The sequence below is a fragment of the Pithys albifrons genome, chromosome 19, assembly GCF_047495875.1.
Source record: "Pithys albifrons albifrons isolate INPA30051 chromosome 19, PitAlb_v1, whole genome shotgun sequence".
Lineage (NCBI taxonomy): Eukaryota > Metazoa > Chordata > Aves > Passeriformes > Thamnophilidae > Pithys > Pithys albifrons.
Window position 1 is genome coordinate 177969 of NC_092476.1, and position 15651 is coordinate 193619.

Below are 15651 nucleotides of genomic sequence, written 5' to 3' on the forward strand. Positions count from 1 at the left end.
TGTAAGAAAGTAAAAGAGCAGCTATGTGAGAGTATTTCTTTAAAAAGAAATAAAATGTCTTTTATAAATGATGACGAGACTAAATTTTTTTTTTTTAAAAATCAGTGCTTACAATCTTTGCTGGATAAAGGCTGCAATTCCAGTTATTCCAGCAGCAGAGACACTTCAACCTGTGGTTTGCCCAGCCATCAGCTGAAGAGCAGCCAAGGTCCTGCAGCTCCTTCCTCCTCTTAATGAGGAGCTCTTCAGAGGTACTTCAGTATTTCTTAAACATGAACTAAATTACCTTTTAGGCTTGTCTGCATTCAGAGTGACCAATGAGCTCTGGGAAGTGTTTCTGTATAAACTAGAGCAAAGCCACATCCTTAATGCTTTCCCTCTGCTTGCCAACATAAACTAGTCATCATCAGGCATGGCTGGATTTCTTACTGTGCTGGGGAAACTCGAGATGTTTCTCTACTTCTTGGGGTCTGAACTTGCTCCCATTCCCCAAGCATCCCTCCCCTCTGGAGACTGCAGTGTAATCTAACCCGGGTGGCAAGACAGAATTATGATTTGTGAGGCAGAAATCTTTTTTTGTTTTTCTTTAAATTGCTTTGTTTGTCTGTATTTGCTGGAGGCCAAACTTGCAGCAGTATAGAAAAGAAATGTGAATATTGTAATTGCCAAGCTCTTTGGGGGAAGGGAGTTTGACCTGTGCTCCTGTAAATAATTAGCCATAGGCAGAACTGTTCCTGCCTGGGACAGCTTCTTCCTGTTCTTCCATGCCTAATGGTGCTCTGGAGGTGCCAGGAGTACCCTCCTTCTCCTGGCCCAGCCACGGGCTGGAGCAGCACTGAATCAGCTCAAGGAACTCTTCACCCATTGTCTGCAGCAACCTCGGGCGAAGATGATGCAAGTTTTTTTATTTCCTGAGCCACTCGACTGGGTGACTTTGAGGCTTGTCAAGGAAAATGTGTCGGTGTGTGAGCTGAGCTGTCTCCTGAGCAGCAAACACCAGTTACAAAGAGTTGGTTAATTAGGGAACTGAACTGAGAACTGAGTGCTGGACTCTGCTTTAGGCAAAATAAAGACATTTCTTTGCAAGTAGCCTCCGGCTCTGTTTGTCCTAATACAGGTGTTCACTTGTGGCATTGCTTAAAAACAAGGTAATCTGACCCTTGGTCTTAAGACTGGTCTGTGCTGGGGAACTTTGGGGTGCCTTTAACCATGAGTTACCTCTCTGTGCTTCCTGTGGGAGTAATGTTGTGGCATCTGGCACCCAGGGCACAGTGGCCTCCCTAAGTTTGCCACCAAGTGTCCATGCCAAAGGAATGGTAAATGCTGCTCCCCACAATGTGCTAGAGCTGCCTTTGCTGGCCCTGCTGCCCCAGGGGCAGGTTCAGCCAGGACAGGTCTGAGCATCAGTCCTAGGCAATGAACCCTGGTAAGAGTTTGACGTTTTCTGTCCCCCCTCCCTGTTACAGCTGGTCTGACTTATTAAAAATAGAATGAGATTGTCTCATCTCAAGGCAAAGGCTTCTCAAGAGGGTTAATTATGTCACATTTATTATCTGCTGTGCAGATCTTTTTAGGCAAATATGAATAATGTTTTTGGTTGCACACCAGCTTTTATAAGCCAAGGTCTGCAGCACCCCCACACATGCTGCAAAGGCAATGCTGAGTTGCCTGCAGCTCTTTTCAACATAGGGCTGCCAGTCTGGGTGTCCTGTCCCTGGCGACGGGGTGGCAGGGGGGTACCTGCTGTGGGCCATCCCAGCAGTTCACTGTGTGGGAAGGACCATGGTACCAGTCTGCAGAGGTCTGGCAGCTTGCACAGTCACAAGCATGTCACTCTAGAAATGTTACCAGAGACCTTGCAGGTAATTAGGTCTGATTTCTGCTCGTAGTGGAGTGGACACCTTAGGAGTTTCCTGAGTGGTGATGGTGAGATGCTCATGGTGTAGCAGCATGGTGCAACTTTTCACCACTTTTTCTAGGTATGTGAAAGAGAAATGAAACTCTCGCAGCTCAGAGTGAAAGAGAAATTAAAGGGTCTTGGAGGTCTGAGCTGAATGGGCACTAGGCAGTGTTGGAACAAAGTGCCAAACGATGTGGTGGGTTTAATTCTGAACTCTACGGTTGATGTGCTGGCCCTGTCCGTGCTGAAGGTGATGACTCTTTTCCTAACACCACAGATTAGGATTTTTTTTTCATACTAAAGATAAAATCCCAAGGAAAAAAGGTATGCTCCTTGCTTTGATGAGCCTCCAGTGATGGCTGATGAGTGTGGGATAGTCCCGTCGTGGGAAGCAGCCCAGGGAGTGACAGAACGCAACTTCAAAGTAAAGGGAAGAGCTTTTTTTCTTTTTAAACTTTCTTTAGAGGATCAAATTAGCAGTCTGCTAAAGTCTTTTAATGTTAAAACTTTGAGAGCACTAACAATGACCTGTGAGAAGGAGTGCTTGGATCTGGACCCTGTGCATGATGAGGTCTGGCATGTCTATTATGGCCAATTAAAGTGACAGGTAGCAGAGTGTAACCACTCCTGACTCCTGCCGTTCCCTGCCTGGCTCCGGGCGGAACGTGCCCTTTCTCCCCTGCCTTGGAAAAGGCACGTCAGTTTGAACTGCCTATGCAGAGCACAAAGCAGCCTTTCAGAACCCCTATGCCCTCTGCTCGTGTGGTTCAGCAGGAGCAGCCCAGAAGCTGCAGCTTGGTCTTTCAGTCAGAACCTGTTGTCCTTGAATTGCACCATTGTATGAGATACAGATGTTGCCTTGCAGAGGCTGGCAGTGCACTGATTATCAGCACAGGCAGAGCTGGCCCTCTGGGGACTCCTCACTGGCTTTCCAGGATGCTATCCAGCACTCAGTCCTAGATTTGGATTTTAGGAATAAACTTAGCCCCTTCCAATACCCACAGCAGCAGCGTGTGAAGCTTTGCTTTAAACCAGGCTTCAAATATGAGGTTTGAGTAACAGAATCGTCAAAGGAAGCCATTGCATTGAACAAACTAACCCGTGGCCCTAAAATAGCATCTTATTTGAACAGCTTGGTAAAATAACCATGCTCTGCACACTGATCTTGAACTCTGAGAGTTTCTATCCTCCCAGATAGGTGGGGAGACTCCGGGTTCTTCCATGCTGCAGGAGGAGATGGATGCAGTTTCTATGCCTTCCTGCCTCCCCCATCTGCCTACCTGCCAGCAGCCCCTGCTTTGCCCCGTGCAGGGGCACAGCTGCGTGGGGAGAGCCAGATGTGGGCAGAACCAGGTGTGGGTGAGAGAGACAGTCGGGGGCGAGAGCCAGCAAGCTCTTGCTCACATCGCAGCTACAGATGCACATGTGTGGTCTCACTCAGTGCTTCTGCATTTTCCTCAGATCAAAGGGTAGATCAGCACCTCCCCACCTCTGCCTGACAACGGAAAAAGGAAGGGAATATGCTGGGGAGAACCTGTGCTTTAAAAAAAGTTCATAGCCCTCTTGGTGTAAATATGCAAATGTTTGTAGAGGAGTGGCTGTTTCTAAGACACATTAGTGAGAAATGCTTCACACCCTTCTTTGTCACTCAGTAATTAAGAGAATATTTGCCTTCCAATGCAGTGGCTGCTTAAATAAAGATGAGAGAGCCTGGATTTTTTCTTATGATGGATGTGCAGCAGTAAGTAGCAATCATCTGAGACCACCAAGCCTGGCACATCTCCACGTGGAGGTTTCGCTTCTAGTTGTGGTGAAGTGACTTTTCCTGCACTTTTGGTGAGAAGAAAGTGAATGGAGAGGGTGTAGGGACTCAGACTTGCATCTGCCCCACACCTAGCAGATTCAGGTTGTCAGAGTGCAGACTGGGGGCACGATCCTGGCAAGGGAAATGCCATGGCTGATGTGCATGTGGCATTTCTTGTTTCTGGTCGTGTGTGGTGGGTCCAGCTCTTACCAATCAGATTGCACAGTGGTGGGATACTTGCATCCTCTTTTCTTCCCTGTCTCTGTCATACGGTGCAACTGTCCTAAATGTCAGGGGTGCTGGTGGTTTGGCTGTGATGGGAGTGAATTTTAACGAGGCTTGCTCTTCAGCACGAATGTATTGATGTAGGCATGTCGTGTAGCCTGTCTGTCAGCCAAGTCACAGCTTTCAGCTGCTTTATGTGCATATTTTAGGGATTGCTTCCAACCTGGGAAAGCCTGGTCAGGTCACTGCAGGGCAAGACAGAGCTGTATTCCCATACCCACCTGATGCTGACGCCGCTATCCTGACCCACAAGGATCAGAAGGAATCCATGGGAATCGCTGTCTTCTGGCTCCCGCTTCTGTTTGGGGTGGCTGTTGCAAAGGCAGGCTGGGTTTACTCATCTGCCTTCAATGCAGCCACACAATCGCCTCTTTCGAGGAAGGGAATTCATTAGTTTCTGTGAAGTGGCCTTGGATCTCTGGGCAGCAGGTGCTTCTATAGAGCAAACTGTTGCTGAATATTCAACAGTTGCTTTACAAGTGTCTGGCCGGCTGCCTGTGAAGCACTTGGAGTTATCTTGAGCATCCGATGAGATAAAGTGGAAAGCACTTACAGGTTTAAAGCTACCCGCAGCTATGTTGTGTTGGTGGTATTTTAATGTTCAGGGCTGGGGTTTGGCCTTTTTTTTTTTTTTCTTTTAATGTGAATCTTCCAAGATCATAAGCAGCAACTTATCTCTTTTGACTCAGCCAACAAAGGGAACTGCCTAGGAGAATGACAACCACAGTGATTCATATTCAAGGCGTCAGAACCTCATTCTCCTACTGGTTTAGCCTAATGACATGTGCAGTGGAAACAAATGACTCAGGCTAGAAATGTCTCTTCAATCCTTAAACTTTTAAAACTTTGCTTAAGGTCAAGTTAGCTCTTTTAAGGCTACCTGAATAACACTTGTTCTTGCCAGCCTCTAATTTGGTACATGGAGTACTGTAGAAATCTAAGCTATGAAGGAATAATTTGAGAGGTTTAAGGTGTGAAATCAGTCTTTTCTTTGCTCTTTTGTTTTTTAGCAGTTTAATTTCCATAGGTGTGGTCTGTAAGCAGCTTGTGCTACATGGCATCACTGAAAGTACGTCTCTGTGAGAAACTGTGGTCACTGAACAATTGCAGCTTCAAATAACTCACAGCTTTATTCAGGAAGGTGTGGGTACCTGTGTATTGCTTACAATTTACATGCCCCATTTCTCTTGTCTTGTAGTAGCTTATTTAACCTCTATTAGTTGTTTTAAGGGTGCTTTGGTTGCGTTCTCTTACTGGTCATTCAGGCCACAGAAGGAAAACCTTTCATTAAATGTATAATTGTGACAGTTGCACTGAAGGCTGATGTCACCCAGGAGCTCAAGAGACACTCAGTGGTGTTATCCTCGTTTCATGCTTTGCAGGATCTGCCCATGAGAGGCGTCCTTGTGCCTGGAACGCTGCGTTATTAGGGGTGTAGTGATTCCACACCCCTAAGCTCTTAATAGCAAGTCAAGTATTACCTACCCACAGAGAACAGGCATCAGTCCAGGGGCTGTTGCTGGTCCTGGTTGCTGTACGTCTTGCTGAAATACTGTTAGCACTGACTGGAGAGGGCCTTGAGCACTTGAAAGCATGAAAAAGCTGCTGCAGCTGCTGGAGCTGAGCCTTCCTGGCAGAGTTGTTTGTTGGTGCTGCTTGCTCTGCAAGAGCCCAGGTCTTCAGGGTGTGATTTGGCTGCTGGGTGCTCAGAGGAGCAGCTGAGAGGTGGTTCCTAAACATCCCCTTTGTCTGTGCCAGGCGGTGGGGTCGGTGCCAGGTTTGAGGAGGGCTGGCAGCCTGGGATGTGGGATCTGCTTCCCCCACTGGAAGAAACAGCTGAGGGGGAGCATCTCCAGGAGGCTTGGCTGGCCCATGTTCTTCATTCATCCAGTCCCCATCAGTCCCTGAGCTTCCCAACCTTGCAGTGAGGCATTTCAGAAGCTGTAAAGCAGGTGTTCACTCTTACGGTGGGTCATCGATTCCAAAAGCTTATTTCTTTTCTTCTTCTTTTTCTTTCCCATGGGACTTAAAAGGAACAGAACAATAGAACTTCAGAAGAGAACCCCTGGTACTGAGTGCAGCCTGTGCTGTAGCTGTGGATCAGCACTCCCATACAAGTGTATGTGTGAAGGTTAAGTTGCCAGAAAGTGACAGGGGAGAGAAGTGAGCCCTCAGCCTGTATAGATGACACTGCACATTTAGTTGCTAATGGACTCTTTTTAAAGAGCAGCTCGGCTATTATTAGAAAAAGCAAATGGGTGGTGTTACCTACAGAGAGCAAAAAGGGAGTCTTTCATGGTGATCTTATTGACCTTTACTTTCTTGTGTTAATTTGTTTAATACCAGTGAGATTTTTCCTGCTATAAAAACTTGCTTAAGCAGAGACTTCTCCAAAACCTCTGGAAAAGACATACTAATTGGGAGCTTCAGGGATCCACTGTGTGCTCTGTGCCCCTCTCTTTCCCTCCTGGATCAGACTTTTACCAGCTGGTGCAATTCCATAAGAGCAGTCAGGGCTTTATTGCATTAAGCTTGTTAGGAGAAATGGGAGCTCTGTGCCTGTGGGGCTCAGCATGAGGGAGGAAACTTCGGGGAAATGTTAGATAAACAAACTCCTCGGTACTTCTGAAGCATTTTAATTGCTCTTAACAATATTTGCTTTTTCAACACCTCCTAACAAGGTCTCATTCTTGTGCTGTTTGTAGATCCCAAGGTACTTTGCAAAGAGCAACAGGGGCACTGTCCCTGCTTGCTTGTGATGGTGCAAGGTGCAGGTCAGGTGTGCTGGAGAGCCTGGGGCTAAGGCAGGACCAGCTCTAGGGCTGGTGTCCAACCTGCCAAACCACCTGGGAACGAGGGACCGTGGCCCGGCTGAGGTGCCGTGGCTCAGAGTTACAAATTTCATTGCATGAGTCAGCGTGGTTTGAGTAGATACTGCATGGCATAAACCAAGGATAAATAAATCCTTGTGGACATCTGAGTGATACCAAAGGAAAGTTTCAGGTGTAAGCACCCAATATCTGCTCTCAGTGTGTACCTGGAGATTCAAACACAGCAGGCAATGCTGTGCTTTTCCCTGCCCGGGCGGTCATTAGTTAATGAGATTTGAGCAGGTGGGGTTGTTTGGAATTTCTTCAGCCTCCATATGCTGGGAGATTTCACAGTTAATATGAATTGGTGCTTCAGGAAAAAAAATAGACAGCGAGACCTGCATTTCTAATTGTAGTTATTGCAAATCTTAAAAAGCTGCAGCTTCTGCCTGGTTGTTCTCATGTTGAAGTGAAAAAGACAGAGAGAACAATTTGTGTCATCAGCACAGAACATCTCTGGTTCTGCAGAAGGGGCTTTAAGCCTCCTTGTCTCAGCAGAGGAGTGTCTGGAGGCTGTGGGGGTTGACTTGAAGCCAAGCTGTGACAAGTGGTGCCACTGTGACACCGTCCCAGTGAAGGTGCTCAGCAGAAGGGCAGGGGATGCTGGCAGTGGTGGCAGGCTGCCAGTGCCTTGGAATTCTTGGGGCAGGAGCTGGGTGGGATGGCAGTTGTGCCTAAACATGAGGTATATCCACGAATGCAATGCTCTGTTCCTTGTGCCAGTGAACTTAGCTTTAACTTCATGACTGTCTTCACTTGCTGGCAGTAGCTCCATGCTCAGGCTGCCCATGGAGCTTCCAGGTGAGCTTTGGAGTCTGGAGCTTTGAGTCAGAACCTTTGCAGGACTCACTCTGGAGCTTTGAGTTCTTTGTGTCACACTGGATGGGAATTTTCAAAGCAACCCTGTGCTGCTGCTTATCAAAGGACAGAGAAAAATCTTAGCCTTTATTTCTTCAATTAAGAATCTTTATTTGTCCCTCAGGGACAAGCAAATAGAATCCAGCTTGTCTTGGCTAATGTGAGTGTTCATGTGGCAAGAAGGGGAGGGAGAGGACGAACAGCAAGAGCAAAGAGTTGCATTAATGAGAATAAGGTCTTATTTTAGTTGATACTTAATCAAGACGTGGTTCCAGGAAGCAGGAACAGATGATTTCAGCCTTTTTTTTTCCTGCTCTCTTAAATCTTAGATTATCACCAAGACTTACCATAAACATTTTAACAGATGCCAACTTTTTTATCTTATATATTTTTGCCCATCCTCAAAGACATAGTAAACTGTTATACTTACCTGGTTTGCTTTTGTTCAATCTATAATACTAATCACTGGACTAACTCTTGTGACTCATGTATTATCTCCTTTCAAAGGATGCCTCATTTTGTTATAAAACTTTGAGGATATTTATTACTTCTAGTGCTTTTTTTTCTCTCTCTTTTTTTTTTTGAGTAAATTAGGGCAAAATTGACTGTGTTTTATACCTGGTCATTTGTCATTCTCTCCCTTATAAGTCAGAGACAGTGTTTGAGCTCCTCTGGAAGGTACAAGCTGCCTCCGGGGCTTGCAGGAGCTCCCTCTGTAAAGCAGCTCAGCTTTTTGTTTTATGGTTTGTATTCAGTATGACTCTTGCTTACCAGGGCAGCCAGAGGGTGGGTTAGTGCTCCTCCTGTATCTGCTTTACTGCCTTGAGGGGTGATCTGAATTGATTCCCAACTCATCTTTTGGCAGGGTGCTGAAATCCAGGACTGTGCCTACTTGGACAGCGAAAGCGCCTTCAGCGAGTCAGAGCTGTTCCCCGATGAGGACGGGATGACTCTGGCCCAGCAGGAGGTTCACCATGAGTCTGACATGGACAGTGCCATCGAGAGTGCCCAGAGCTCCGAGGCCTCTGACATCTGTCAGGACAAGGACAGTGTGCTCGGGGGCCTCTTCCTGCCCGGTGACAAGTGAGTGCTGGTTCTGTTCCAAGGCACGTGCCAGGGAGGAAGGAACCTTGATGTGACCAATCCCTGCTGTGGGAGGCTGAGGATGGCTGATGGATTTAGAAACTTAACATCCATTTGCAACGTCCAGGTCCTCTAAGTGGCTTAGGTAGTCTCAGTCCTGGCTCCTCTTGGCATGTTCTGCGAGCACTTACAGGACTTGTGTGTTGAAGTGAAAGCATCGGTGTCTCCAGGATGGATCACTGCATTAGCATCCCCAAAACTTCGGATGTTCTGTGTTCCCTTAAGCTTTATATGCTGGAATTGAAACAAACACTTCCTGCAGAGCAGTTCAGTGTGAGGAATGCTGCTTTAGTCTTTTGTACAGCTAGTTACCTGATGATGTGGGCTCTGCAGATTTGCTTTGCAACTTCATGTACAAAGTTAATTCTTTGTGCTTCTAATTTTCCATAACCTTTAGTGTTCAACAGTAAATTGTGTTTAACACGGGCTGTCCTGGCATGTGCATGTGTAACCATAGTTTGCTGTTAACAACCAGTGTCTCTGTAATCCTAACTTGATCCTTCCTAGATATGTAACTGGGGGGTGTTGATTAAACATAACTGGGGTGGGAAAAGCACCTTGATTTAATCCTGCTTTGAACTGAGTTAATGCACTACCACAGGACAGAGCCCAGCTGGGCTTGCTTTGTGAGCCTCTGCCTTGCCTTCCCTATTTTTGGCTTGTCATCTTGGTTTGTGCCTCCTGAGCTTTGTTCATTGCTAAGGCAGTCTTCCTTCTCTCCTGGGCCTCCTTGGATGCTCCCTGTGCAGCCTCATTCCTGCCCTCCTCCTGAATTTCTCACCTAGCTGAGTTCTAACCTTTTCCCACTTGCTCAAGCAGTCTCAGAGATTTATCAAGATAATTACAGTTTTCATCAGCTCTTTATCAAACTCTTCTCCTTTGCTTGCCATTCCCAGTTCTCCAAAGCCCCATCCTTGCACTGATTGACTTCTACCTGTACTGTGTTTAAAACGAGTGTCTTTCCTGCCAGCTGTGCCAGTCAGGCCCTTGTGAAGGGGGTGGGAAAGTCACTGTCATCCTGTACCCTCCTTCCAGGGCAGGCAGGAACTACTAAGAGGTGCTGTGCTGCTACTAAAGACCTCGATTCATCCTCTGAGGCCTCCTCAGCTTTGGTAAATCTGTGGGAAAACACATGGGAAGATTCATGCAGAACAGGAGATAGCTTTAGAAAACTAACCAAACAAAACACCCCAAACAAACCAGAAAAAAAGTACTAAACACCTGAAAGTTTTCTTCAGAAAGTGTTAGAATGAGAAAAATCATTTGCTTTTAGCAACTCTTTAGCAAATGACTGTGGAATTCCTAGACCTCCAGTCCTGGTGGACGTGTTAGGAGGAGTTTCTTCCCAAATGGACTTGATGCAACCACACTGAGATGCAAACAGCAGTTGCCATTACACAGAACATAAGATCTCCCAAAAATCTATTACTAATCCATCCAAATATATCCAGGGCACAGCAGCACTTTATGAATCGATGTTACTGTTATCTGTTGCTTCTCACTAATCCCCCAGCCAAGGAGCCTTGTTAGATAAGTTTCATCTATTTCTAGTATAAGTATTCCTATCTTCATCCTTTAATAGCGTGCCAGGCTTGACTTGCCCTAATTTCTGTTAATGTGAGTTAGATAAATGAGTTGCAGGTTATAAATGGATCTCATCAAAACGGAGGCACAAAAGAGCATACATCTGAAATGCTGGCAGGCTTCCTCTTCTACTAATTGCTTTTGGAGGGAAGGGATATGCAAATAATGCTTGCCAAAGGAACACTGGTGCATCTCTTGTTTACAGCTCACCAGTGTAGTATTACGGGAAGAGGAATCTCCCTGTAGAGAGGTTGAGAGGCTCGAGGTAGACTCAAAAGACACCTAGGAGGAAATATTGTTGAGCTCCTGGAGAACATCAGCTGGGAGTTACTGTCCATGGCTCAACTGGTGGAGTTGAAGATGCAAACACTGCACTGAAGCAAAGAGAGTGGAAGACTCGACCCAGTCTGCACAAAGTGCCAGCAGATTCCATCAGTGCCTTGTCTGTATTGCAGAGGCCCTGAATTCTGCTTTGTGGTGGTGGGAAGAGCAATGTGTTGGGCAATGCCAGAGTTTCACAAATGAATCATCTATTTCAGGCCTTCCATGTGGGTTTTCTGTAGGGGGAAGGTTGGTTTGTAAGAACTACTTGTATAGGAACTTACTGGCTTGTCTCTGAACGCCTTACCAAGGTGGGAGCTGAGCAAACCTGTGTCACATCCCTACCTCTGCAGGTACACTGTCTGGCTGCAGAGCTGTCTGGACTCTGGGCAGGAGAACACTGTGCACCCTCTGCAGCCAACTGGCTCTGTTTTGTTAGGTGCCATGTGCTCAAAACTGCTCTGCCAGCTGCCTTCCTGTGGTGCCTGGCTCTGCTGATCTGCTTACCTATATGCCCTTTCTCTCTGAGGTCACGGAGTCCTGCCATTCCCTAACTGTTTGACATGATTTTAGGTGCTTCTCTGGTAGTTAGGCAGCCTTTTCTCGTGGTCCTTATCTCCTGTGAAAGACACAATTTGTCGTTGTTAGAAGGAAAGGCAGAACCGTTCTCCATTAGGTCACATCAGTAGCTTTAGTGACTCTGGTAGGTGGTGAGCTGGAGTTTGTTTCTGACCACACAAAAGAGAGTGGCTGTAACTCCGGTGTGGGAGAGGGTTTATCAGGATTCCTGGGAAACTTTCTGTGGAATAGAGCAACAGCCTCTGATTTGCACATGCTCCTCTCACTATCCCATGCATTTTGGAGTTGTCTGTCTGCGTGGTTCCTGCAGTCAGAGCAGAAGTTCCCACGTGGTCTTCACCACCAGTGGAAATGATGACTGAGAATCGTCAGAGTGTGCTCTTTAAAATAAAATAGCCTCTGTTGATCCAAACCTGTCTCAGAGGTAGCTTGTCTGTAGGTTTCCATGCTCATGTCTTTAAAGGCACTGTGGCAATCGCATATCTGATGCATTTCAGCACTTCAGGTTTTTGGCACAAAGTCAGTGGGGTGCAACTTCCAGTCAGGGGACAAGCTGTGGAGGTGGAAGATTCCGTGTGAGGTGAGGTGAGGTGCTATCAAAGTCGGCCTTCGAGATGTTTTGACCTCTTGTTTCAGGTCAAGTCCTCACAACCCTTCTGCAGCATCTGACCTCTCCACTTACTCCACCGCCTCTCTGATCAGTAATGAAGAACAGTTTGAAGACTATGGGGAAGGAGATGATGTGGATTTTACTCCCAGTAGCCCATGCCCTGATGATGAGACCAGAACCAACGCCTTCTCTGACCTTGGCTCATCTGTATCTTCCAGGTTGCTCCTTATTCATTACAAACAATTTTTCATTTTTATTCTTCTCTGAGCATGAGTGACCAGAGCTTATACTGGTTACATAGACTCACCTTAAAAGCAAAATGTTACCAGTTTGTTCTCTGTCCGCCAGTTGACAGACTGCATTAATAGTAAGAGCTGTAGCAAATAAGCTGTTTCTGATAACCTCTGCTGGGTTCTGTTGAAATAATTGGACTGTTATACTTCTAGAGATTTCTTTGTGTTGCAGACAGTAGGTTCCACAGTTCAGAGCTAGTATTGGAAGGGATCTGCTGCAGGATGGAAACCAGTTTGGCACTGTGCACCAACCCTGATAGACTGGAGAGAAGATTTACAAGAGAGCTGTGTCTCTTTAGTGTTCTGATACTGCAAGTCCCTAGCACTAATCTGTGAGGGGAAGTGCTGCCCACGGACAGGGGGTTATCATAAGCAAGTGGCTGCTGTCTGTAAGGAGCTAGAAATCCACACCAGTGCTCTGGTGCCCTGCATGTGACCTCAGGCTCTGCAGCACTTACATCCTGTGACCAAGTCAGTTCCAGATTTCACAGTCCTTCCCCAGGCAAGGGAATAGGGGAGCAGGATTGGGAAGAGCTGAGCATGAAGGTTCTCTAGGATTTGTCTGCTTGGATCAATAGCACACAAAGGTCTTGTGCTTCATGGCTAACACAGGACAAGCTCACTGCATCCTTCTGTTCTGCATGCAGCCCCACGTGCTCCCCTCTGTTTCCAGCACTTCTGCAATCCAGCCTTACCCCCTCTGTCATGCATGCAGAGCCAGCACTCCTCTCCACTGCCCCTTCATGAGGATGGCTTGTGCCCTTCATCCCCTCCTTCCTCAGGTTTATGCAGCCCTTTCCATTCTCATTCCTGGGGCTCAGTGTACTTCATGCCATGATTGCTCTCTTTTATTTGAGTTTATTTTCTCTTCGCCGTGCCAAGAGCAACTGTTATCTCCCCTTCAGACCTGTGTCTACTTCTCCCTTCCTCCTCATTCCAGGGTTCCTTTCATCCTACCATCTGAGGGGTTCGTATGAATTCTTACCAAACCACTCTATTTTTCATCTTCCTGTCTTTCTCTTGAAGAACAGATTCTTCAGTTTGCATGGCATGCTCTAATGGGAAGATGGGCAAGGTGAGAGGAGGGCATTGCTGAGGTGGAACATGCTAATGTAGCTGCCTTTGCTGCCTGCACCACAGTGGCCTCTGTATACCTTTTGCTATTCTTCTGGTCACCCAAACTGGTTCTTGCCACTGGCACGCAGACCCTCTGGAAAGCCTCAGCTCAGACAGGTAGACTTGCTCTAAGACAGAACTCTCCATTACCAGCTCTGAAATAGATGACTGTGGTTAGAGGTGATTCTTCAAGTCCCTCATCTATGATTCTGACACACAGTCAAGAGGAAAGCCGGTTGTGAGTTGGTTACTACAGGCAGTAACATCTCTCCTTTCCTGCAAACAGTGCTGGCCAAACCCCTCGAAAAATGAGGCATGTTTATAACAGCGAGTTGCTGGATGTTTACTGCTCACAGTGCTGCAAAAAGATAAACCTCCTCAACGATTTGGAAGCCAGGCTGAAAAACCTGAAAGCAAACAGGTAAGCAGCCTATTGCACTGCTTGTGGCAATGCCCTCTGGAAATGGCACCAGTTAGGAGCAGGAGAGGAAGAGTGAACCCTCTCCTTTCCTGTATCCCATTCTGTCTTAAACTAGTGTTGTCTGTGCAAAACAGTAAGGACAGGTTGACATCTAGCCTGAACCAAAATGCTGTTCTTCATTAGCTAGGAATTATTTTTCTGACTTAAGGTGCAGACAGCATTAGTAAACTCAAGTATTTTAACCAGTGAGCTCTTTGATTGCAGAGTGAGAGAGATATTTCCCAGGAATTTTTCCCAGGAAAAGCTGTGCTGCTTAGTGCAGATCTACAGTTAACTACTGCTTTCTCCAGGTGGGAAGGAGGGATCTGCAGATCCTTAGCTAATGCAAATACCTTACACACACCTCTCCTAAAGCTACTAGTAAGCAGAGGTACTTTGTTCCTGTGGGATTTTCTTTTTTATCCTCAAGGAAACTTGGTAAAAATTATAAACTCTTACGGCAGAAGTTACTTTTGGGATTCTTTGCAATTTCAGCTTTTTCCCAATGTTTCTATCTCTGCCACTCCATCCACTTCTGAGCTGTGTTGAGCACTTAGGAAGTGCTTCCAAAAATCACCTAGGGGTTTTTTAAGGGAATTATTTGGTGGGATTCTAGCTCCCCCTAGAAACTGAATGTGAGTCCTGCCTGTCAGCACAGTCCTTGGGACAGAGCACACTGCTCTGCTGCTTCTCTTGAAGGCACAGCAGCACTTGCCATGAACAGTGTTCCTGCCCTGCAAGGGTCTGCCAACACCCAGAGCATGACCCACCAGGCTGCAGAAGGGAACTGCAAAAATGGAAAGCACCTCAGTTCCTGTGCTGAGCTGGGAAGCGTTAAGGGGAAGGATAAACTAACTGTTTATAAAATCATCTAAGAACTGGGAACCCAGAATATATGTCCATCACTAACTCAGTGTCCCTTCGTGGTGTTTCTAATGTTAGTTTTGCTCTCATTTACACTGACAAATCTCTGCTAAACATAACAGTATTTGCAGATTGACTTATTAATTATCACAGTAATTTGTGGCGTCACTCATCTTTGCATTGTTAGTAACTGCAGCTTTTGATTAAGTTGTTAAAGAATATCACAGAATCATCTTTAGACTTGGCTAAAAAAGTCAATATTATATTTCACTGTGCAATTAAAATTGAATCAAATAAGTGTTTAATTCCTGTTTTACTCCTTCTGTCTCCATGTAGCCCTAACAGGAAAATATCCAGCACAGCTTTTGGAAGGTAAGAATCTCCTTTCTGTGAGTACTTGTGGAACCACTAATAAAAATTCCATAAATGGAAGTGGGAGAACAGAGTAGGAATAAGTTTAGGAAACAAAAATTTGCCAAGGTAAGTTTTCAAAGGAAGGGGTCTGTGTTTGGGTAGGGATGTTACAAAATATGGAAGTCACTGCAGGTCTTGTAGCAGGCTCCTAACTGGAAAAAACTCCTAAAAACGTAGTTGATTCTTTATCTCACAGCTTCCTTCCTTTAACTGCTATTCCATCAGTCCAGGTTTTGCTTTAACCCTCAAAATGTGGGCCTGGTTGTTGCTGCCAAAATACAAAGGCAAGCAAGAGCACTCCTTTAAAAAGGACATGCAGAGTTGTCATCTTGCTTTGACTGAATGGACCAGCCCTGGGCTGGGAAGGCCTGTAAAGGTCAATCACATTTTGGATAATGTCCATTGTTACATCTTCTGACATTATTCTGCAGTGGGAACTGCTTGAGATGTATTTTTTCTGTTTGTTTGTTTGTTGTTTTGTTTTTGTGGGGTTTTGTTTTTGTTTTGGTTCTGTTTTGTTTTTTAATTCTTAATCTGAAATTTTCTAGGT

At 46.0% G+C, this 15651-nt stretch overlaps 1 protein-coding gene across 6 annotated transcripts in view; it reads left to right on the plus strand.

Moving 5' to 3' along the window:
• RAB11FIP4 (RAB11 family interacting protein 4) overlaps positions 1 to 15651 on the plus strand; it is a 106869-nt gene that overhangs the window by 83855 nt on the left and 7363 nt on the right. For 4 of the 6 annotated variants that reach the window (XM_071574007.1, XM_071574008.1, XM_071574010.1 and 1 more), the window contains 4 exons: positions 8583 to 8800; positions 11981 to 12172; positions 13650 to 13784; positions 15024 to 15059. In XM_071574007.1, the coding sequence (XP_071430108.1) occupies positions 8583 to 8800; positions 11981 to 12172; positions 13650 to 13784; positions 15024 to 15059 (581 nt within the window). The remainder of the gene's footprint in view (positions 1 to 8582; positions 8801 to 11980; positions 12173 to 13649; positions 13785 to 15023; positions 15060 to 15651) is intronic. The other 2 variants (XM_071574009.1, XM_071574012.1) reach the window with 2 other exon arrangements.